The sequence below is a fragment of the Anser cygnoides genome, chromosome 17 (assembly GCF_040182565.1).
Source record: "Anser cygnoides isolate HZ-2024a breed goose chromosome 17, Taihu_goose_T2T_genome, whole genome shotgun sequence".
NCBI lineage: Eukaryota > Metazoa > Chordata > Aves > Anseriformes > Anatidae > Anser > Anser cygnoides.
This window is the reverse complement of record NC_089889.1, coordinates 5957686-5982550: the sequence shown is the minus strand read 5'-3', so window position 1 is coordinate 5982550 and position 24865 is coordinate 5957686. Positions and strand designations below refer to the sequence as shown.

At 36.4% G+C, this 24865-nt stretch overlaps 1 protein-coding gene across 2 annotated transcripts in view; it reads right to left on the bottom strand.

The window, feature by feature from the left end:
• The window catches only part of ADGRD1 (adhesion G protein-coupled receptor D1), a 154843-nt gene extending 136893 nt beyond the window's left edge, over nucleotides 1–17950 (bottom strand). The window contains exons 1-6 of one of the 2 annotated variants that reach the window (XM_013173436.3): nucleotides 17297–17950; nucleotides 17164–17200; nucleotides 12668–12751; nucleotides 8843–8938; nucleotides 5922–6044; nucleotides 52–231 (exon numbers count right to left, since the gene is read on the bottom strand). In XM_013173436.3, the coding sequence (XP_013028890.1) occupies nucleotides 52–231; nucleotides 5922–6044; nucleotides 8843–8938; nucleotides 12668–12751; nucleotides 17164–17200; nucleotides 17297–17365 (589 nt within the window). In that variant the 5' untranslated portion in view covers nucleotides 17366–17950. The remainder of the gene's footprint in view (nucleotides 1–51; nucleotides 232–5921; nucleotides 6045–8842; nucleotides 8939–12667; nucleotides 12752–17163; nucleotides 17201–17296) is intronic. The other variant, XM_013173437.3, reaches the window with a different exon arrangement.
• Between the last annotated feature and the right edge of the window lie 6915 nt (nucleotides 17951–24865).

Here is a 24865-nt window from a genome sequence, read left to right as displayed (position 1 = left end):
AGAACAATGTAAAATATAACAAAGAAATGGATGAAGAAAAAAAAAATTTACCTGGTGGACTAAAGCTTGCTTTCCACTTCATCATTGCATTCCCACGTGTGTAAAATTCTACGGAACCTTCACCTTCATTTGAACAGATTTTGAAACCACTGGAAATTACTTGTCCACCGGAGGCAGGGGGAAACTTAGCCTGCTGGTCTTGAGTCTTCCAGAAAAAGGAAAATGTTACTCCTGATGGAAGCAAGTAAGAGGCAATTTTTAATGAAAAACAAATGTAACTGAAAGCTTCTAATATTGTAAAATGCAGAGAGTGGGAATGTTTTTGAGGACAAATCCTCTGCTAGCATAAAAAAGGATTGCATTTTTTGAATGAAAAATGCTCTAATAGTATAAACCAAATAAACATCTATTCCTTGCTTTTGCATCACATGCATGTACCCAAGACAGAATAGCAATCATCTCTTCCTGGATAGCTTCTCTCAGTTAAAACTAAAGCTCCTTGAGCACCAGCAGTAATGAAGTCTTTTTCTCTCACAGATTTATGCTTCTGTTCCCTATGCCTCTCTCTCCAGTCTCCTTACCCTTCTCACCCTTGCTATGATCCCCTTTCCTTCCTGTGACTGTTGTTTATTTCAGAACACATTGATCTCATCTCCACTTTCTCACCCAGCACCTATAACTTTCTGTGATGGATACCACATGCCCGTAGAGCAAGAAGCAGTACATTGACTATTTCCAAGCTACTGGCTGCCAGCATACCCGTGCTTACTGAGTAGCATTCATTCCTGATTACACTTTAATTATTCTTAAAATGTTATTACCTGTCTTTCACACTTCAGTCCTCCAGTAATTGCTGAAAGCGAAGAAACAATGTAGAAGAAAAGTATACCAACACATGCAGAGCCACAGTCACAGCTGCAAGATTCTCACCTACACAGCGACAAAGAATACCTCTCTAAAATGCAAGTGCAATCCTGCAAGTGCACACAATCAGCTTTGTTCACAAATAATTCTGCTAAATCCGCCATTTTACTGTTGTATTCTAAAAACTGAAGAGCTCTTCAGATTGCGCACTAGTGAAGAAATATTTCTCTAAAGATTTCTGATTCCTTAATAAAGGTTCTCTCAAAGGGCTCAACAGAAACGTAAGTAGCAAATTAAATATCCCTCGCACTTCAGAAGTTGTTACTCGCTCTGCTGTTGAGGTTCTACAGCTAAATGCAATTACAAAGAAAATGGCTTGACTAAGTAGCTCCTAAAAGTGTTCATCTCAGAATTTATAGTGCTAAGTGCTAAGAATTAAACCTGAGTTCAAAGCAGGTTGAAAAAAAGATATGAAGTACACAAGTGGAAGAGGTTTTGCCAGAAAGATTCAAAATTTGGAAACAACCCAGGAGATCACAGTCTAAACTGCTTGCTTATAGCAGGGTCAACATCAGAGCTCAGATGATTTTCAAACATCTCTACAGGTGAAGGTTACACAGCCTCTCTATGCAAACCATCCCCATGCTTGGCTGCTGGCACTGCAAAGAGCTTTTTCCTTAGATCGTATCAGAATTCCCTGTGCTACAACTTGTCTGTATTGCCTCGCACACTCTCATAATCATAACTCTGCTTTATGATGCTCAAGTTAGTTATTTCAAAAGTTAGTGCACCTCCAAGACTGTTCGACACCAACTATTTCTATAACCACTCATCAGGTAGTTGAAGACAGCCCTCAGCATTCTCTTTGCTTCATGGTGAATATTAAAGCCCTAGACTTCCCTCCCATGTCATATGGTCTAGCACCCTAAGTTATCTACGTAGGCCTCTGATGGACTTACTTGACCTGTCAGCCACTGCTCTTAACCTGCTGACTGGGCTCTTTTGAAATGTAGTTTGATGTAGTCTAACATGTCTGGATGTTTTTATAGTGACCAATACCTGCAGGTTGCCCAAACAATATGAACTTTGCTAATTTACTATCAGTTAGCCCAGCACAGGCTAATGAAGTCCTCAAATTATTATGTCTATTTCTTGTTAAAACCATAGTTTGTTTGATTGTTGGTTTTTGTTTTGTTTTGTTTTGTTTCACAGTTCTCTGATCAAAGATCTAAAAGTCTCACATAAATCAATAGAATCACCAGAAATATTCCCCCTCACTGCACTCCTGAACATAAATTTTTATTCCATTTCACATATTTTTTGTCACATTAAGTTAGCAGAAAAGTTAAAAATTTATCCTGCAATAATATAATAATTTAACTACGGAGTAACTCCTAACTGATCTTCCTGTTTATTCTCATGGCAGCACCCATTAATTTATATGAGCTATACAGCATTCCCTAAATGCTTTATGCATGATAAAATAACCACCATGGAAAGGTTAATCAATTATCATTAGCCTCTTAGAAATCAATCAGTATATGAACATCAACAGTCTCAGTTTGTTAGATCTCAATGTATATGGTTTTAAATCTATAAATGCTGTGAATTCCCAACTGAAGAATTTGATGTTTGCTGTAAGCAAGTCACAATATCCTCATCGGCCCATGTTCATGCTTCAGTGTCTTTAGCAAACAAGTAATAGGTTGAAACGCTAATCCAACCCCCTTTCCAGAAAGCTATGCATTTCCCTTGCATCTACATACAATTCTTCAACACCCTGGTGAAAGGGCCACCAAGGCTGATCATGTCAAGCAGTTATTGCTATTGATGTGATTCCTTCGACCAAATGTCTCATGATCCTCTCCCAGCTATCTTCACAAAACTTCTGTGGAAGTGTTGTTATCCCATCTTTAGAGACTGCAGAGCTGAAGTTTAAATGATGTAGAGAGACCAAGTTCTACTGTATGTCTGCACTGGAGTTGGTTTCCCCCATCTTTGACTGTCGATCCTATTGGACTACCCTGTAGCCACTGATCATCATGTAGCCATGAAAAGACTGTGGATCTAAATCCTTCTTATGTGCGCTCTATCACTTCATGAAATACCAAAACTTAAAGACTGAGTAGGGCACACAATAAAAACTCCACTGAAATTTAGAAAAGCAGTTTTTTTCCCAGATAGCTTGACAGAAATAAATCATTTTGGGTTAAACATATTAAGTTTTGTGTCACCAGATGCTTATATGAATCTTGAGCAGTTAAGCCCTGTTCTTAGCTTTAGAGAAGAAAAACTAAAAATATATAGTCATAAAAGAGCAAGAAGGGGAACTTAAAACTTATAACTAAAAATATGCTGCAGACTTATTTGCAATAATATGCATGACTGCACCTGATGACTAAACCTTTGAAGGTGTCCTCAAGTCAAAGAGAATTGCGTTCATCATTAAGAAAGGTACTTCAAATTTTATGTGCTGTTATTGCTTCTCTGAATAATCTCTCATTAATAGCAAACAAGCAAAGAAAAAAAAAAACTACAGACTACATATACAAAAACTATTCTATTGATGACATCTCTTATTTTTAATTATAGTACTTATCCATAATACAGCAATAAGTGTTTCCAATAGGACATTAAGAAACATAATTGTTAAAGATAATTGACATTATTGTTCCTGTTGTTGGTCTGTACCAAGGGAGATGCGAAGATCTGAGACTTCCCAGTTAACCAGTTTGGGAACTTGAGCCTCCTAGGGCAGACTGTTCTATGGTTCTTCACAATAAACTTAAAGCCTGGCATTAGAAGAATCAAATAAGTTTCTTTATTTAAACTGTGGTCTTTAGAATTGCACACAAAATAAAATTCAGTCCCTGACAACTTTTAAGAGGGAGCATAGGTCTTCTCACATATATGGCCCAGATTTCCAAGCTTCATTAAACCTTCTAGTTATCAGAAACAAGTTTTGTGTTCACAGAGCTATCTAAGAGGTAAAAAGCTAAGGTATTTCAAAACCAACCGAGGAATTCAGATACCCAATTTCTGTTCAAATCAACAGGAAACCTGTCTTACAGTTATAAAATATTACTTTTGCAGAATATTTGTATTTCTATGTCACAGGTTACATAGCTAAGGACTAAGAGCAAAAAGCTTAATGGTGGGCTACTTCCATCTCCCTAGCTTCTTCCATATTCACTGTGCTTTATGATGCTCGAGTAATTTCATGAGGTGCTAACAGAACAAACACTAAAGAAACTTCTCATTATGCTGAAAGGTTCAAGGAAGAAGGAATTGTATGTGGGTAGGAAAGCCCGTCAAGAAGGTGTCCTCTGTATGTTGCAGAGCTCTTTATTATATTTTGTACTGTATTCAAACTAATGGTTAAGAGAACCTTTTCTTGCATCTTTCACAAATATTTCTTTTGGCTAACAATGCCAATTTAATGAGCCCAAAGCTGCTCAGAGAAAACTATTATCTAAAAAGTACTTGAGAAAGAAGGGGGAGGGGAAGGTTTCAACATTTCAAAAACAAGAAAAATGTGTTTTCTCAAGTCAGAACAAGAGTTCTGAAATGTTATTAAATTTATGCTAGAAAAAACTATTGGGATTTTTGTTTCATTAAATATTTAGATTGTAATACTTCATCTGGAAAGATCCCAAGATCATCTCAGAAAGCATTCCCTTCTAAGCGTACTTAACACCAAATCCACACAAATGCAACAAATGGACATCAAAATATATTTAAGCAACAGTATGCTCAAATAAAATTAGAGATCATCATCACATGTTTAGTTGATACAGAGAAAAACAGATACCTCCTTTAGATAAAAGGGTGTTGGCTTTTTTTTTTTTACCTGCTATAATGGTTAAGTATTCACTATCTATATTTCTTCACATTTTATCTGTTGAACATTTCAATGTTTTATGTTTTTAATGTTCTTTTTTTGTGAGATAGGGGGAATTACCTAGTACTGTCAAAATAAATTATTTGCATTATTATGTTATACTATGGATGTAGAAATAATACAAATTATTGATGATTTTTACTTCCTGGCAGTATGAAGAATATATGAAAAGATACTGTACGTATCAGAAGATATGCCTGCTGTGGGATACTGAATTACCTTTTCTAATACTCTCAGGTAATAGTTGTGCACCATCTGCACTCCAAGTTTCTTCTTTCTTAAAAAATTAATGCATGTCTTTAAAAAAATAAATAAATAAATCCGATATCAAGTAATGTTACCAGCCTGAAGAATGGCCTAAAACCAGTAAAAGCAAGCAAATTCAATGTTAATAATATTGCTAAAGCTTAGGGACTTCTGGAGGTTACATATAGAAAACCACCATTTTCCACTAACCCTTCTACGTCTACATTTTAAGTCTCGAGTGCATGCATTGTGATAGTGACTGGTATTACACTTGTTTTGCACATACAATATTAATCTTCTGTAATCGTCATGTTGTCAAACCTGTGCACCCTTATTATACATGTCATTTTGTGGCCTGTGCCCAAGAAGAAAGGGAAGAGGAAAAAAAAAAAAAAGGGAGATTTATGCATCTGGAAAAGAGATTTATGCAAATGGATTCCAAGACACCTGAGATTTAAAAAAAAATATATATATATATATATAGTCTCCAAAGATAAGTTTGAAAAAAAGCATTCCTGCCCAAATGCCACAGTGTAAACATAGTCTCCCAAACTCCCAAATTTCAAAACTGCAGGACGACTTACCTGTTTGTCACACTGCATATTTTGTAGCACCATTAATCTTGGTAACAGATGAAAGATTTCAGGCACTGTAAGCTTATTTCTGGTTTTGTCTGAATTAATTATACTGTACATCATTGATCTGAGTAGTTGGTGATTAGTTATAATCCACATTGCAGTTAGAAAATACTACATTTTCAGCAATCAGCACTCAATTGTTTTTTAAGGCAATATAAAAGCATCAAGCTAGAATTTTAGAGTTCATTTCAATTTGGAAAGAACCTATGATTATTGAATTATATAATTTGACAGAGAAAGAAAAGCAAATATTAATTAATTAGTTTACTAACCTTCAGGTCCACAGACTTCTGGGTTACTAATGCAAGAATTTTGATAGCTTCCAAAGAAGAGAAAGGTAACTCCTTTCTTTTCACGAACGTAAATTCCTTTGTTCACCATTCCTTCTACAATATCTAAAGGAAAAGCAAAATATAATTTAACATTTATGTAACTTAAAACTTGCTGGAAATGTGATTTTAACAGACTCAGACACTTGCTTATCTTATCTCAACTACAGGTTTTCTTATTTAGTTGTTTGGGTTTTTGTTTGTTTGCTTGGTAGTTGTGTTTGTTTTTTTTTTTAATAAAAAAAATAATCATACAGATATTTCTTTCATTTAAGGTTTTTAAAAAATTATATTTGTGTGCCTCCCCCACATTCTTCCTTAACTAAAACTTCTTAATAGAACCCATATACGCAAAACAGAAACTAAAAATCATTATTTCAATGTAGTCTGAACAAACCATACACTTTCCAGACTTCTGAACTCTGGACACATCATACAAGTACTTCTGGCTTGTTGTTAAGTAGAGTTGGTCAAGAAATCATTTATTTAAAAATGTAAGAAAACAGGTTTTTTTTCATCTTTGAAAATGAAATTTTGTGATAAAATCCAATTTTACTTAAAAAAATATTTCAATAAATATACCTCACGAGCTATATTCAAAAGGCAGAAAAATATCTTTCAGACATCCTTTGGTATGGCATCATTATAATTCATAAAGGGTTTTTCTTTGTCTAACGTGGACAATGACTAATTGTCTAGTGATTTAACTGTGATTTTCTTGTGATCTCTGCCCTGAAAAGCACTGTTTATTCATCCCCTACTAGCTAAAACGTATGAGCGAGCCATCATGATACTAAAATAACATAACACATTTACCATAGAAAAACTTGCTAAGGTCTGAGAATTTGTCTGATAAATGACAATGGAAAGTTCACCTCATTTGTTCCAAGATAAAAAGTGGACTAATTTTAGCAATGAAGACTATAGGAAATCATGGAAAAAAATAATTCCACTGAGTTAAAAAGACTGTGTTCCACATAACACAGAATATTCCATAGTTCATTTCTGAGAAGACAGAAGATAATTGTCCAGTTTAGAATGTGGCCTTAATATCACTGTTTGTAATAGGAGGTCTGGAAAGATTGTGAAGATTTGGGTTCTTAGTTTTAAAGACCCCTCTCTACAATTTCTTCTGAAAAATACAGCACTAGGGGAAGAGTTGCTCAAAAGGGAAATATCTGCAATGGGGACATAGTCTTCTGTGAAGTGCAGGAATTGCCATAGAGGTGCTGCTTGATATTTGAAAACAGAATGAGATCGGAATGGAAATGAGGAGTACACAAATGGTCTACAACAAGTAAAGGCTAGCACATAAGGGACTTCCCTCAGTCTTTATATATGTACATCTACCTGACTTAACCTGAACTTTTTGCACAGCAGAGCATGGTGAAAATCATGTTAGAGTGGCACAGGTAGCACTAGGGAGACACCATCTATCCGGTTGTCACTAGATACTGTTGTCACCGCTTTGTGTTGGTGCATCTCCTCACGCAACCTGTGCAAAAGGGAATCTCATTTCCCATCTGCAGACAACCAGTGGGAGTAAGGACTGTCATAATGCTGGCCCATCCATAGGAAAACACCACTCAGGGACACAGCAGCTGCACCATAGTATAACCCTCAGTGAACATATGTCCAAATATTTTTTTAGTTCATCCCAAATCTCAACGTAAATATCACAATTTTCAAGTATCTTCCCCTGCTTTTGAGCAAGACATCAAGTTGTCTAACTGACAGATAAAATTCAGTTCCTTTTAAAAATTAAAGTGGTATAGAGTGAAGCAAATATTTCTAAGTTCTTTTTAAGTCACTTAAATTCTGAATTAATCTAGCCAGAATAAATACCATAAGGTAATGTATTCCTGTTTCCATAGCATTTCCTTTGCTGTTAATATCACTCTTTTTAATGTTCATATTGAATACATCTTATTATGTGAGAACTATGCAAATGGCCTATAAAGCAGATAAGTGAGGACTGAAAGAAATTAGGGTCGTTTGAAGTTCATTATTAATAGAGTTCACATTTGCCAGCATACTTTTACTCTTAGAGAGCAGAAAAATAGTGTTTTTAGTGTTCTAATACAGACCTCCTAGTACTGGAGCAACCCAAAATGACAGTTCTACCATTTTCATCTTTCTCCTCATGTCAGATTTTTCAACAAATAGATATGAGTTAATACCTAATCGTTAAGTGGACAAAAGGTCATATTTCAATTGCTCAAGTCTAAATCCTGATGACTTCAATTAAATGATTTTAGTTATACCTACACCAGCTTAAGCTTAGTTTCCAGTCTGGCAGGTTTCTGCATGGAATGTTATTTTCTGTTCTTCTTTTTATATACTTGTACGTTGATGTAAAAAGAAATATATCTAAGATTTGTGTCCATTTTTTATTTTTTTTTTATTTATATGTTAATCAAAGATATTGTGGTTGACAACATTACTTTCAGGATTGGAAAGTTCACTTGCACTTGTCTTTATCTCTTTTTCACCATTTCATACTCATTTTTAAAGGACATTTTTTCTTTTCATCTTGAAAGAAAAATAAAACAATGTATTTGTTCTTATATGTTCCTCTGAAATATCTTCTGTTTCTTTTAAGTTTAATAAAAATATTTTAGGTTTTTGAGGGCTGCTGGGTTCCATCCTTCTACAGACTGCTTAGCAAGGGGATGTGTCTCCCAGTAATTCTGAGTAATTCACTTAAAATTGCAGGAGTGCTTTTTCAATCATTTATCTCAGTGTACGCATAGATCTTTACCACATGAGCAATTGAACCAAAACTCAGTGTTAACTTTGAATCCAGTGTTACAAGAACCATCCAAGCTCGACAAATGCAGAACAAAAAAAATGTAAATCCTCACCTACAGTTGCAGAGAAGTTAGAGTAGGCAGAGTCATTGGTATATACAAAGGTAGAGTTATGGGAAGGAAGCACAGTGAAGTTGTGGATTCTTAGAGCTGGGTGAAACAACAAAAAATAAGCAAATAAGCAAAACAATGAATAAACACAATCAGAAATGAATTGACCAGTTCATATCTCTCAACATTACACAGATCATAGATGTTGGTCAGTGGCCTTTAAAATTATCATATGATCAACTGTCTCCAGTAATTTGTAAGTAGTACACAAGTATTGCATCCTTTAACTACATAACTTAAGAAAATATAGTGTCACTAAAACCATTTTTAATTCCTGACAGGAACAGAAAAGGAAAAACTATGAAACAGTACAACTGCAACCAGATAAAGGGCTCTGAATACAATGAGGTCAGTAAGGAGCTGTGCAGTTATAACAAAAATCATTACACTGGTGCAAAAGTTATGGTCAGTTCAAGTTCTATGTTCTGTTCTGGGTTCCCTAGCACTAGACATGGACATACTGGAGCGAGCCTGGTGAAGGGCCACAGAGATGTTGAAGGCACTGGACACACCAGCAGAGGCTGAGACAGCTGGGATTGCTCAATAAGGAGAAGCGAAGGCTCAGGGATTTTATCAGTGTGAATAAACACCCCATGGAAAGAGCAAAGATAACACCAGACTCTCCCCAGTGGTATCCAGTGAAAAGATAAGAGGTAACGGGCACAAATTAAAACACAAGTAATTCTACTTAAACATAAGGAAAAAGCTTTTTAAATAATTAAAGAAAAATTATGAGAGAGTCAGATGCTAGAACAGGTTGTCCAGAGGGACTATGGAGCCTCCATCCTTGGAGATATTCAAACCCCAACCAGAAAGCCCTGAGCAACTGGCTCCAGCTCACCCTGCTCATGAGCCACCCAGGGGGTTGAAGGAGACGATCTCCAGGTGGGGCATTAAGCTCATCTGTTCTGCAGCTCTGAAGTCTAAGAGCTGCTGGCAAACATACACTATCAACAGGTTTAAAAGGACAGAATCAACATTACGGGGTTTCTACCTAGAACCATTTTGCCTGCTATAGTTTTGAGAGCCATCAAATTAATTTGGGTATCCAACAATAAAATTTTATTCTTTTTTCCCCTCCCATTTTGATAATTTAAAAGTACCTTGCACACAGTAATTATTTACCTTGGGCAGGCAAATAGATCTTGATGGAAAGCCTGCATAAGTAAATAGAGACATTGACTGGCATTGACTGGGGATTTAGACCAACTGGGCGCACAGGAGGAAAAGGCAAATGCTCAAAAAAATAAATAAATAAAAATAAAAATTCAATAGAAAATGCATGGAAAACTAGAGGTCATATTATAAAACCTGAACATGGCCACATATTTTTTTCTTTGCTATATTTTAAGTTTGTTTTTTTTTTTCCCTTCAATTGCTTCTACTGCTTTTATTGCCATGATAACCAAAAAATTAATTTGCTGACGCTGCCTCTTACAACACAAATGCATTGAGAGATATAAATCTGGCTTCACACACAATGACTTCAACAAATAAAATGGATTAACATGATGGACAGATTATGATGCTTCAAGTATTTAAGAGAAGAAACATGGAATGAAAATAATTGCATGAAATTATGATGAATGGGAGAAAAACAAGAAAGGCTAGCAATAAACAGAAGAGTTGTGTAATCAGAATGGTATCAAAAATAGAAAATTGTCACGGGCATTAGATTACAACAATAAAGAAAACTTTCATTGTATTTCAAAGTCAAATATCAGATAGGTACATAAAACTTCTGCTGGAAGCAGTTGAAATAATACCCATGTATTATAAGACTCAATATATGCAACTGCCAAGAATTTGAACTATCCACTAGAACATTAAGGAAAGAATTCAACATTGTCAAAATTGCACTGCAGAGAAAAGGACTTTTGGCTACTAGCATCCTCTGCAAACAATAGCAAGAAAAAGTCCTCCAAATCTTTTTTTTCCAGCAGTCATGCAGCTGGCTCATTTATAAAGTTCTTTAGCACAGTGTCATAATAGGAGTAAGAGACAATTGCTCATATAACCCAGCCCTATTCATGTAAGAGAAGGTCTGTAGGATCAGGAGCTTAATATATTCTGCTTTTACTCTTCTGTGTTACTACTGGAAAGATTTCTGAATTGTATTGAAGTAATGTCATTTAACATGTTCTGAAAAACAATCTAACTAACATCGGTTATGCAATTACAATTTGTCCAACAGCTGTATGTCACATTAGATTTCATATATTCCTTTTAAGTACTTTAAATACATCTTGATAACACAAATGCTAAAACAATGCTAGGTAAGGAATGCTTTACTCTGTTAGAAAGTACATGAGGTCCACTGTTAGAAAATCACATTAATACACTGTTAAAAATCTCATATGGTAACTTTTTGCAGGTCAAATTATGATCCTATTGAAGTTGGTGGGAATGCTGCCATCAGCCTCTAATGGGAGCAGAATATTGCCCAGATTTATTTCTGGTCAGCTAATTTAATTCCTTTAAGAAGTTTCCTGGAAAGATGGGTCAAACTGTTTGAGTTTAAAATACTTGAGCACCTATGGAATAAAAGGTTTCAGATATTTATAGAATTTTTTCCCCACTTAGGAACAGAGATTGATGTTGCCATTTTTGTGTAATAAATAGCAATAACTTTGCACTTGTGTAACATTTTTCATGTGAGGTTGTGAAGGTCCCTAACTCCTGATTTAATCTTCTGCAGTGATCTTTCTGGGAAAAGATATTACAGTCACCAGTAGTAACACTGCTGCTACTCTTCACAGTAGTACATAGTTTAGCTTGATGGCCAAGGTAGTCAGCCATAGTGTGAGAAATACTGGGGAATGTACATATATCAGCCCAACCTGGAACTGGCTAAGTAGTCAGAAGAAAAAACAGTTCTCATGTGAAAATTACTAAGGGATCTTTGAGCCTCAGAAGGAGGCAAAATGAAGCTGAAAGTTTCATCTGAAAGGTGCGACCCTACAAGCTCATAACGCAGCAGTGGGGTATTGTGCCTCAGTCAAAACTCCATGAGTTACATCCCCTGCCCATCCCTAGGAAGCTCTCACCCCACTTTAAAATATCAGAATCAGAAAACTGCTGAAACCAAAGAGACTACATTTTAAAATCATTCCTTCTGATATGCTAGAATTGTGACAACTGACTCTTTCAAATCAGTGAGGGTTTTGTTTTACCAAGCCTCACATAATTTTTGCCCAACTGGAGAGAAAAAATTATTAAAAAAAAAAAAAAGAAACCTATTGCTGCAATACAATTTTTAAGGAAGTATCCAAAACAAAATAAAAATGAGTAAGATACATCCAGATAAAAGCCTGCCCTTCTTTTTCTGTGCATACTATGTGCAACTTTCAAAAATGTCTGCAGAGTTTAGGCATTTAACTCCTTTTAAAAATCTAAAAGAATCAGGCATTTTCACAGCCGACATAGCCAAAGATCTCAGTTACTGAGCTTATTAGTGCATGTTATGCATGTACCAAGCCAACTAATAACAGTGTTATTTCAATGACTCTTTGGATCATAAACCATTTCTCTTTATAACCTTAACAATGCGTAGACAGCCCATAAAATGTCTGAGAATACTCTATAAAAATCAGTTCTCAAATACAATATCATTTGGACATCAAAGCACTGCAAAAACATTAACTTTAAAGAAAATCTCAACTGCCGTGTTAAAAAAGCTAACTACTTTCATTTCTCCTGCTCCCTATCTACTTATAGACTGACACAAATACTTATATTATTGCCATTGTCAATGAGTCCTTTGTCTACCTCCATTCGTATCCCGAAACTCATGAATTCCATCCACATCTTCCAATGGCCAGTAATGGGAAGCTGATGCAAGAACTTTGAACCCTTTCAAGGAAACACAGATGAACAGGTTGTTAAAGTAAGGCCCAACAAGGAGTGTAGCAAGTCTCCACAAAGAAGAACAATAAAGAAAGTCAATAGGTTAAGTAAAACAAGATAGAGCATGTAAATAAAATACTGCACATAAGCAAGACCGTAAATCAAAATGGCAGAGGAGATTAAAGCCAGATATCTGATTGACCACTGCAGAGAACCTCTGTTTTTAAAATTCAGCTGATTATTATTCTAATTACACTTAAAATGCATAACCATCTCTGACCAAATCTCTGCTAGTGTATCAGGCAGCATTCATCAAAGTAACTGTTGAGGAGCTGGTCTGATAATTTTAAGATCTCACCCAGGTTTTAAACACATCACGGATAGTACGATGCACCAAGAAGAGAATGCACAGTGGGAATGTTCAGCCTCTGCAGCATGCTTTTCCTACTCCTACCTCCTCCACAGAGGACTCTACTACCCACAGTTAAATTGAATTGGAGAAGATGCTAGAGAGTTCCAAGGACCCTTCTTCTTGAAACGCACTGCAAAACCAGTGCAACACCTTCAGGTTATATTAATACAAGCATTTTTCACCTTTGTTGTCTGTGGAGAAACATTAGTCAGAAACAGTACTTGATGCTGGAGGGCCTGCAATGCAGGTGATTGTATACATACCCGTGCAGTTGTTACTGCACAGCCTAGCCTTCCTGATATCTCCAAGTAATTCACACTTTAACTGTGTCATATAGCAGAACTATACCCTTAAACAGAAGGAATTTGATGTTCCTCAAGAGAAGGGGTTCCAGAATAACCAACACATGGGGGGTGGAGGGAAGAATCCCCTCCTCCCCATACAGCATTAGCTGTTCCTTCAGAACTGCCTTCACTACACCAAAATCAGAACGTCTCCTTGTGGCCAGTAAGAACATTTTGTTTTCAAAAATGTCCTCCTGAGCACCAAGCGTACAAGCTGACAAAAGCAGGACATCTGCTGGTTTCCATTGGTCTAATTGCTACCAGTTAGAACAGAGTTTAGGAGATGTGATTACTCAAACCTGAGCAGAAGTGGGCTGTCCAATGCAATCAAATTTTGTGTTAAGATAACGATTCTATTTTAAGGGTATATCATTAATAATGTAGGAAAACATGAACTGTAATTTCTTATTATCTTGTTAGCTGCAAGAAATCCTTTATTCTCAAAATAATTAATTTAACCAGCTGTTCCGGAAGAAATTGATAATCTCCTATATCCAAGAAAGTTTCAGAATGTTGATACAGATACACAGAAGTTTTACTGTGAATACAAATGAGAATGTTTTGTTCAACCTCACAGCATATCATCCTATTAGCTTGAGTTAATCTTTTCTTTTGGGTGGGAACAGAGAGGAAGTATTTATAAAACCAGCATTTTCTACTCAGATTTCAGTCAAATTTCAAATTTGGTGATTGTTTGGAGTTGGTTTGGGGTTCTCCCTTAACCTCCTTCTCCCATATAAGAAAGTATTGAAAGGTATCAAGCATAAGAATCCTCTTTACTTCTCTCCTCCACATCTTCGTTCATACAATGAACTTCTTCCACAGATTTGTTCCCACAATGATCCCTCTAACCTCCTTGAACTCCCTGACTACCATTTTTGTTAGTAATTTCTATAAAACACCCTTGTTTTTTTTTAAAACACCCTCTCTATAAAACACTCCTAATCCTTCTGGGGTCTCCAAATGAAGTGAAGCAAAACTTATTTATAAAATTACACATATGTGTAGTTCCTTGCCCTACATTTTTATGTTGTTTTGTTTTTTGTTCCCAAGCAATCTTTCAAGAGCCTGAGGGACAAAACAGAAAAGTCTTTTAAATATCACTTAAACTGTCATACACCATAGAAAAGCTCCCCAAACCTTGTGAAAATGGTGTGCAAATTAAAACAAAACACAGTATCCTTTGTCCTCTGCTTCTTTACTCTAGAGAGAACAAAACTGCTTGCCTACTGGATAATTATTCTATCATTTTAGTGTTCTGTATACAAATGAGATTTCTTTACAATGGACTCGGAGGAGCAAAAATATTATTTTCATGTTATTTTCGTCCTAAATTTTCTTGCCCACACAGAGGAGTTTTGAGCTCTTTTGATGTCTCCCATCCTCATGTTATACTCTTAGAGCTGCAATGCAGACAGGAACTTAAGGCTAAGAGTACAAAGCTGGCAAATTTGCTAAACGTCACAACAAACAATTGCAGATTTGAAAACACAGAACTACAAGCAGCTCTGCATTTCGTGGCAATACACAAACTACTCAGATTCCCTTCTGAACTAAACTATGCCAAAGATATCTAACAAGTGATTCATAATTGACCAGGATCTATTATTGGCCTACCTAACTAGGAATGTTTGCTGTTGTCATAGAGGTTTTCCCAGAGAGTTGGAGCATGAGTGTAAATAGATGAGGCAGGGATGTGTTTGGAGAAATGGATGTGGTTCTATGGTTACATTTCTTTTGAATACTTGAAAAATACAGAGAAAAGCATAGTTGCTACAAAAGGAGAAAGCTACTGTCAAAGTAAAAGAATAATGACACTGAATAAGTATGCACAAAGCCAAATCTGAAAATTCCAGGCAACCCAAACTCAACAAGCTGTGTGGAAAAGCACTCTGAGGGAACAGGCTGTAGGAACAAGCTTTAATTTGCATAAACTAAATCTGGGTATGTGTTCAGTTCTGTCTTCAAAGAGCATATTCTAGCTGCTGCAAAAAGAATTAAAGTGATGAGGTTCTATGGTATGAAGAGCATCCACATAGGCAACCTGTGCTAGTGTACCTCCAGCCAGCCCCCAAACTACCTGCTCTATTTTGCAGAGCACAGAACATGCCTGCTGTTTCACAGTGTGCTTATATGCAAATAGTTCTTGCTTCCATTAACACACCTACCTTTAATATCTGGGGGAGAAGGATTAAAGATAACAGAGGTGATAGAAAAACATAGAAAAATAGAGAACAACAGTCAGATAAGAAGAATCCAGGGAGAAAATGAATTGATGCCAGAAACTATGTCACAACGTGGCATGAGTTTCATTAGCGGTAGCATCACAACAATGGCATTCCTGTGGCTGGCATCAAACAAACCCACCCCTAAGGAGAAGCTATACTCTAAAAACCTTACATTTATAAGATGGGAAAAAAAAATGGGCAAAGAAAATGGGAAACAAAAGAGATACAGCAAAGAAGTGAATTGCCTCGGGCCATGCCGCATGTTGGTGGCTTTCCTAGCTCCCAGTTCTGAGCTATATAAAGCCATGCTGCCACCCCACTTGCAGCCAATCAGCCCCGAGAAGCTTTCCAAAAACAAATACCTGGTGCACTGAATTCAGCTTATACTTGTACCAATACTTCAATGGGTAACTGCTCTGTGTTCAGAACAAAATCACAAGGCTTGTTTACAGCCTTGTAACTGGGACTGATGCTTTCTGGATTTGAGCGCTTCCCCACAGACACCGTATACAAACTAAATGTTGTACAGCTTCCCCCCTTTTTGAGGGAGGCCTTTTTCTCCCTTATGGCTCTATTGGCCAGAAGCCAGTAATCCTCACCTATAGGAAATGAGATGGTGTTTCTTTGTTTTTGAGTGAAGGCAGAACAAAAGATACTAACTGGTCTGAAGATACTGCAATAGCAGACAACATGGCTCTCCATATCACACTGTATTTTATTTTGAACATAATTATATATGGTGAAAACTTAGAAGCACAAAGCAATACATGAATTGGTAAAGCAGTAAAATTGTACTTGTACACCACCATGAGGCTTGAGGTTAAACTATTTATATAAACAGAAGAATTCTGCAGTTACACACACAGACCCCCAATAAGCTCTGAGTTTTTCTGCATTGAAAACAGATGAGATTTTTAATATGCTCTATAACCAATTTTAACTTAAGCATGAAGGCTGGGAGGAGGGTAGATAGCTTGAAGCCTTGGCAAAGTACTACAAAACACATAAACTGGCATATCTAACTGTAAATCAAATAATTTAAACACTGAACACTAAGACCTTGATAAAAAAAAAAAAAAAAAGAAAGAAAAAGAAAAAAAAAAGCCTGTGTAGAAGTCTGATTCAGAAATTCATGCTCAAAAAGGTAATAAACACTGTATAGAGGAATTCTCTATTTATCAAATACAAGTCATTTTTCTCCAAATATATTTCTATGCAGAATATTTAGTAGGTAGTGAATTTAAACTAAGCAGGATGATCAGGCTTTATTATATTTTTAATACAGAGCTTACGTTCAAATGTGGGATGACTGTTTCTTTAGAGCTACAAAAAATGAAAAATACAAACCAAAATGCAAATCAAAAAAAAAAAAAAAAAAAGAGCAATTAAATATTTAAGCATATTGCCATAAAATATAAATGGAACATTCCTTACCTGGGTGTTTGAGTAGCTGGGAATAGTTTCCATACACCTGCACATAAAACATTTTATAATGAGAGAAAGTGAGGCAAAACTTGCTAAGAGGAATCCAAATATATCTTAATGCTGACCATATTCAGAACATTACCTGATACTGGAACTGAAATAAAATCAGCAAAGAATAATGACAACAGAGCAGAGATAATAAATTCTCCATGGTCTATTTAAGGTTAAAAGTACAACCAAGATCAAATTCCTGTAAGATTTCAATCATAAGTTTTCCTTAGCTACTTTTCGTATTAAAAGGGACATTTTCCGTGCAAGTTCAAAAAGTCTGTTCCTCCAGTGATGATATAATATCCTTCCAGACCCTTTAAGTAGTATTTGCTTGCTTCACACTTTGATCTCTTCATTTAACCATAAATAAATTACTATGATTTGAGAAAAATTAAAAGAAATGTGCATCAGATCCGAAAGTTGTACTGTTCCATGGAAAGAAGTCAAGTATTTCTGTTAGAATCTGTGCCAAAAAGAAAATATCTTGTTTTCAACTTTCTTCCTATGGTCTTTTCCTTTCAATTACTTTCACGTTGTCAGAGATCTGAAGCCAGTTTTGGTTTTGCTAGCAAGAAAATGTACTTCCTTATAGCGCATAGAGCATATAACTCGCACTATTTCCTCAGGAACTGAGCTGAAAAGAGTTGCTAACTCCTCGCTTGTCCAGCTCACGTTTGCACCTCCATCCCAGATCTTTTTGGGTGGAGAGCAAGTCTGAGTGATGTCATGCTTTCTTCTCAAACTTTGTCCCATTCTGGTACTCTATTTATATCACGTTGCTGCTGTCTCTTTTCTGGGTCCTAACACCAGCCAGCTAGGAACAAGTGGAAACAAGTTAATGTGCTTCAGCAAACAGATTAAAGAGATTACAGTTCTTAGCAATCTGCACACTCAGAGAAGATGCAAAGCCAGAACAATTGCTCCTAATTCAAATGTTTAAGAACAAAAGAACAGATTTTGGACAGAAACTGTTGGAGGAAAGCTAAGAGCTATTCATTAAAACAACAGTTTGTATTTTTTTAAAGAAACAGGACCTTTGAAAAAATATTGATTTAAATCACACAGCATTGAGGAATTCATTTTACTGTGTCCCTATCAAGAAGGGGAAACTGAGGCACTAGCCATTTCACTGATTTGCTCAAAGTTGCCTGTCAAAGCTAGCAAAAAAATAAAATAAAAATAAAAATAAAAAATAGATTACTTCTATAATAGCCACGGCAATATTATTCTTTGATAAAAATAAAAGCAATTACATTTAAGTATTTTTAGAAGAGCATCCCAATTACACTAAGCTGTACCACAAATAACAACCAACTTTTTATATGTTAAAGAAAAATAGTAGCTAGAACTAGTTGATATTTTCATTTACTCTTCTCATTAATGTTAAAATCTTGCTTTCAGAAACAAGTTCTCTTCACTTTTTTTTTTTCAGTGAAAAACTGAAACAATAACACTAAACAAAATTTGATAAGCCCTCCATCTCCATAAGCCCTGTTCATCTCTTCCCCATATTTCCATATCAACCCCTTATTCATCCTGACACGAGCAATACATAGGTGATGTAAGGAAGACCAGAAACTAAAATTCAGAATCAGATCATGTTAACACCTCAGCAAAATTCAAATTGCCTTTTCTCTTGCCAAAAATTTTCAGTAAATTAGAACTTTCAGCACATGATGTTTTGTCAACCAGGAAAACACTCTCTAAATAGAAGTCATTCTGACATGTAGTTGTCCTTCCCTCCCCATACATCCATTTGGTGGTTCTTGGCTCCATTTCTACAGGTGTCCATATAAGACTATATTTGCCTGGTTCCTCTTCTGAGCTCTACTCCTTCCATGGTACTAGCCCTCTTTCTTACTTGTCCACTTCTTAACCACAACATTTGCACCAAACTCTTGGCTAAAGCCAACTTTTTTTTTTTTTTTTTAATGAAAGTTTTCTAATGACCCTTTCTGTAGGGCTTAGGTAGCTGGAAGCCCAGCAGGTTGCCTCGTGACAATGGGCCCGGTTCACCCAGCTGGCTGCCCCGAGGCAGTGAACTTCTGAAGCTTCTGGTGGTAACCAGCTCCTTGCTAGGAGCTGGGTAGGTGGGACTCCAGAGTCCAAAGACTGAAGGGACCGTACTTAATTTTGGAAGATGCTCATGCCACATGAATTGCCATATGTTATCAAAATTAAATATTAAAAAATTTCAGTATCACCAAAAAAACATATTTGGTTTGTAAGCTTGCTTTGGGATCTAAACAAAATACTTCTGAGAATTCTGAACTTCAGTTCCTAAAAAAATTTTGTTTGCACTTAGTATAACTAGTCGGAAGGCACTAATTCACTGAAAAAAGCCAGTCTGAGTTTTGCTTATTTCCGTCTAGTACTTTTTATTTATTTATTTATTTATTTCATTATATAAAGACTCCTTCCATCATCCTTGTTAGCCAGAAACTCCTCTATAACCTGAAGGAAGAAGAGGAATCCCTTGTAAACCCCAGGAAGTCTGCATCACATAGTGACAAGTAGAGCCACCCTTAGAAATAGAAAGTTGCAGCTAAAAATCATGAGAAATATTAAAATATAAAAAGAGAAAGACAGGAATTTGAAATATTTGCCAAGAGAGGCCTGTCAAGGGAAAGAATATGCTTACCAAAACAATTGTGAGAATCCAAGCAAACATGTTCACTGCCAGAAATTTTTGTGGAAACAGCAAATTGCAAGCAGACATCAGAGATTATTTGCAGAAACAAATTCTGAATGTATTCGTGTGATCCTCTGGAAACCTGATCTGAAAAGTCACAATGCTGCTACCACAGACCAGAGGTAGCACTGGGCATCTTGTGTGCAAACCAGAATAACTGATCCAATGCTCAGAAGACAAACAATCGCAGCGGATTGCTCTTGAATAACCTGCAGATAAAATAACCTTCACTTAAAGTACTTGCATGTCAATAAGAGCACAAAGCTCTGCATATACCGGGTAACTGTGGACAGCCTGAGCTCAGCAGCTGGAGAGGTTTCTCCCCAGGACAGCTAAGGGAGCTCTAGTCCCGCTAAGGGGGTGAGGAAGGGAGGAGCTGTGACCCCCATGGAACAGCACTGGGGGAACTCCCTGAAAGGCTTCTCGATTTTCTGCCCCACTTAAGCAGAGGGAAGAAAGTGGCCAGGTGGGAGCTGCTGTGCACCTTGGACATTGTTGACACGCAGAATGAACTCCCCAAACAGAACAGAAGGAGGTCTGACGGGCTGCAGAAACAGCTAACAGCTTGCAAGCAGCACTGGAAAAATCACACACCCCATTTTTTTCCCCTCTCCTCTCTTTTTTTTTTCGGTGTGTGTATGTGTGTGTATGGCAGCACACTTCCAAACAAAAAGGTTTAATCTCAAAAGAAAAATCCTTATGACTTATGTCAGTGATTTCAGTTGCAACACTTTTACCACAATAATGAGTGCGACTTATCATGAGATGATTAAACTTCACTTTCAATTTCAGCTTTCCTTGCTCACCTCATTGTTCATTCTGGATAATTATATTATTAAAACAAAAAATTAAAAGTGATGCAGCTGATATTTACCAGGAAATGAAAAACACCTTGAAGTTAAAAATCTTTATTGCTAACTATGCAAATACAAGCAAAGAGAGTAATCCTTTAAAGAATTTGTTTTACACCGCAGAAGACAATCCGTAATAGTTTTCTACCTTTGCTTTCGTTTGAATCATTAACTCTCCACAAGAGAGCTGGTGCATAATTGGCATTGAAATGTTTTATCAAATATCTTAGATTTAATCTTAATATATTCCTTTCTAACTGCTAGATTTTGTTAAACTTCTCTACTATCACAGTCTCTTCTAATACACCAACAAATATTCCGGATGAAAATTGCTCCCTAGTCAAACTATTTATCTGTCAGTAATAGAAACTATTAACTAGGTTGTTATAGCACCTACGTACTTAAATTTGTAATTTTAGTGCTAATTTTTCTGGCTTGTCATGGACCTGCAGTGTAAGTAGCTGTAGAACTGCTGTTACTTAACTCGAGTTACACGGAACAGATCTGTAACTACAATCAGCTGTCCTTTATCACAGGGAACATCCAGGGCAACTCGGCTGGTTCTCTTGGAACTGTTCAGATATGTACATATGTGCACCTTGATTATATTTGCGCACCTGCGAGGAACGAAAACAAGATTGTGCCATACATACTGCCATGTCAATACACATGTTTGTGTACGGTCATTTCCATAATGAGTGTGTTAGCTGCTCACAGAGCTTCAAAGCAGGAGCAGTTTTTACAAAAGAAGCTGTCAACTCTTAGCAGTTTATTACCTCTTCCTTATACAACATTATTCCAACCTAAAATTGTGAGCCCACACCAAAGAAAAGGTGGATTTTTTTGTTTGTTTGTTTTTAAATAATCACCTTTGTGATAAGTTCTTCCTAAACCTATGAAGTTGACCTTAGGACTCTAGCAGTGGGAAATGCCTTGCACTGCTCTCAGGTCAGGTTTGATATATTTGCAACCAGAACAATACACAGTCACTGTACTCAGAAACTCCCGCAGAGTTAACATTCAACGGAGAGGACAAGGACTTCACAGAGTCCCCTCCCTACAGTTACTGTAGGAGGACAAAATACAGAAAGGGACAGGCTGGAGAAGCTGTCCCTGCTCATAGCCACACTCCCTACATTTGATGGAGAATCTCCATCATTCCTTTGGTCCTCCTTTGGCTTGTGCAGCCCTGTCTCTATACCCGTCTGGATTTTGCAGTTACCCTCCTAAACCAGGAGCTGTGTCCTGAAATGCTACATCAGCCTTTGTCCCCGTTTCTAAGGTTTAACAGGCTACAGCAAAAGCCACTCTACCACTGTAGTCACTGCAGAGTTTATAAGCAGAAAAGGGAGTTCCCTATATATATATATATTTTTTCTTTACTAGCTACAAGTCTGATTTTTTTTTTTTTTTGTACTGGGTACAAAGTCTGCATTGCAGATACTTATATCCAGACTCAAAGCTGCCTCTTTCACTGTGTAGCTCATTTCAGCCATTCAAAGGAGCCACAGATTGGTTTACATCAGCTCCACCCCAGTCACCAAGACTGACTTCCAGTTTGTCTTTTGGAAGAAAAATCTAGTCCCATATCATGACACAGGTCCAACTTACATTTGGCAGCACTTAAAACAAAAGCACAGTAGTTGGAAGGATTGTTTCGGTTTGATTTTTCCTTTTCCAACATCTTATTTCTTTTTTGAGCATGGGAACTGAAAGAGCTCATTAGAATGCATTGGCTGAAAACATTTCTGTATTGAAGTATCTTGCAAGTAGTTAATGTCTTTTTTTAAAGTACATCAGAAGACAGCACTTTGTTAACTAGTTCTGTTTTATAATATAGGTAATTTACCCCTATATTGGAAATGAAAAAATGAGAACAGAGGCAGAAGTTATGTTACTTGAAGTCAACTCTTTATCCAGGTGAACTAGTTATCTAGAATGAAGTACTGCATATTGATTATTAGTATTTTGATCAGTGGTTCCAGCAAGTTTGTTGTATTCTCTCAACTTTTTCTTTAATTTAAAAACCACTGCTATTGAAGCAGCTTCTTTCAATTTCAGCAAATCCTCTTTCATCAAGAGAACAATTTTCTTAGGGTAGAATCCTGCACTATTTAGAGATAGCTATTGGTTACAGGCTGCCCCAAACAAGTTCTTAATGACATATTCATAGACACCGAAGAATATATTTCCCTCCCTATGCTCTTCCCTTGTTGTATTACAATAAATAATGATGGAAGGCAGCATTAATCGATAGAGTAACTACAAGAGTTTTAATAAAAGAAGAAACACTGTAGCGCCCCTGATTTTAGAGAAAAGCAGGAAAACAAATCTCAGTCAAAACTGGAAGACATTAAAATTCACCAACTGATGATATATTAGTGTCATTGTATTAACCTGTATGGATGTATGGGACAGGGACAAGGCAGAGGACACTGACTCCTGCTTTAAGATTTCTTGCATTCTCCTTTCCTCACAGGATGGACTGCACAAATAGCTTGGGTAACATATCATAGCACTCTTGTGTGCTGGGAAGAATTAATTTGCTTCTGTTCTCAGGCGTCTAACAACTACACTCCCTTTTCATTGTAATCCCTTAAATATAATCCTGATGTGCATTATGTAACTACCAGTGAAAATCTAGCATATAATAAGTTTTATTTGAACTTAAAAATACACTTACCCCCCTGTACTTTCATAACTCACTGGGCAATTCTAAGTAAACAAATATACAAGTGATTTTTTCTGAGTTCTTGTTTAGAAAGTAATATGTATTCTCAAAGATGTGTTATTTCTTGTTATTAGACTGAGATCTTCATAGTCAGTGATTGCTACAATCCCTCTATTCTATGAAATAGTAAATATCCTTTGAACTGTGGATACCTATGAGAACAAGAGATTTACCCATGTTCTTAGAACTAAAGAAAAATAAACATTTGGTCTTTTTTCTTTTAGCACCTTCCCAACCAACAGCTAGCACCTTTAGTTAAAGTTTAGGTTTGTAAGTTTTGTCTAGGGCTGTAAAAAATTGCAGTACCATTTAAAGTTTTTTGCAGTACCATTTAAAGTTTTCCATTTAAACTTTGAAATGAATAAATCACATGTAAAAGTGCTTTTTATTAGGAAAAAAAAAATAAAAGATGTGAATAGTTTTCATTAACGGTATGTGGAACCTCCATTATTGGAGGCCCTGAAGGACAGGCTGCACAGATGATTGTCAGGCATACCATGAAAATCGTCTGCCTCACCTTGCAGCACAAGGATGAGGTAAATTAGTTCTTTTGGTGCATTCCAGCTGTATTTTACAACAATGACCTCAGAAGTCACAAAATCATGGCATTTCTATAATCTTCTTTCTCATTTATTTATTTTGTCACAGGCAAATATTAATTTTGACAAAAATCATCACTGACTCTCAGTGGAAAGTCTTGTAATAACAAATTTGAATTTACAACACAGAACAAAAAATACCCTAACCAAAAAAAAAACAAAACACTCAAGACACAATAAAGATAATAAAGAACAACTTTAACAAAAAAATAAAACCAAGACATTCTAGACCTATGGAAAAGCATTATGCATAAATCCTTGTACAGGCTATACAAACTAGTACAATCTGCGAGACGTACACTGCCTTTGAAAGAACACTGCTATAGGAGGGGCACAGATGTTTTACTAGCATGAGGAATAGTTGCTAATAAAATCTGTATTTATAAACTGCGTTACTGTGATTAACAGTAAGACGATTCTTGATCCATCCACCTTCTCAGAGCTGTGATCTTTAACAGTGCAACTAGAATGCCACGAGAGCAGCTCTCAGATGTGCCGCAGCAAGCTACTTCACGAGTCCTTCACTGGGCCCCCAACTCTCGTGTGCAGGTGGGTCCATCCCAATCACTGCTAATGAGCCACTCAAATCCTTCTCAGAGCGGTAAAGAACCACATAAGCTATGAAAAAGCTTCATTACTGGAAGAACCTCAGGCATTAAAGTTCTTATTTGCACAACACAATCTAGCAAAAGACAATCCAGGGGTGGCAGTAGCTGTCATATGATACTGGTCCCTATATTATTTCAGTTAGTAAAAGGTTTTGGCAAAAATAATTGAGAAAGTAAAC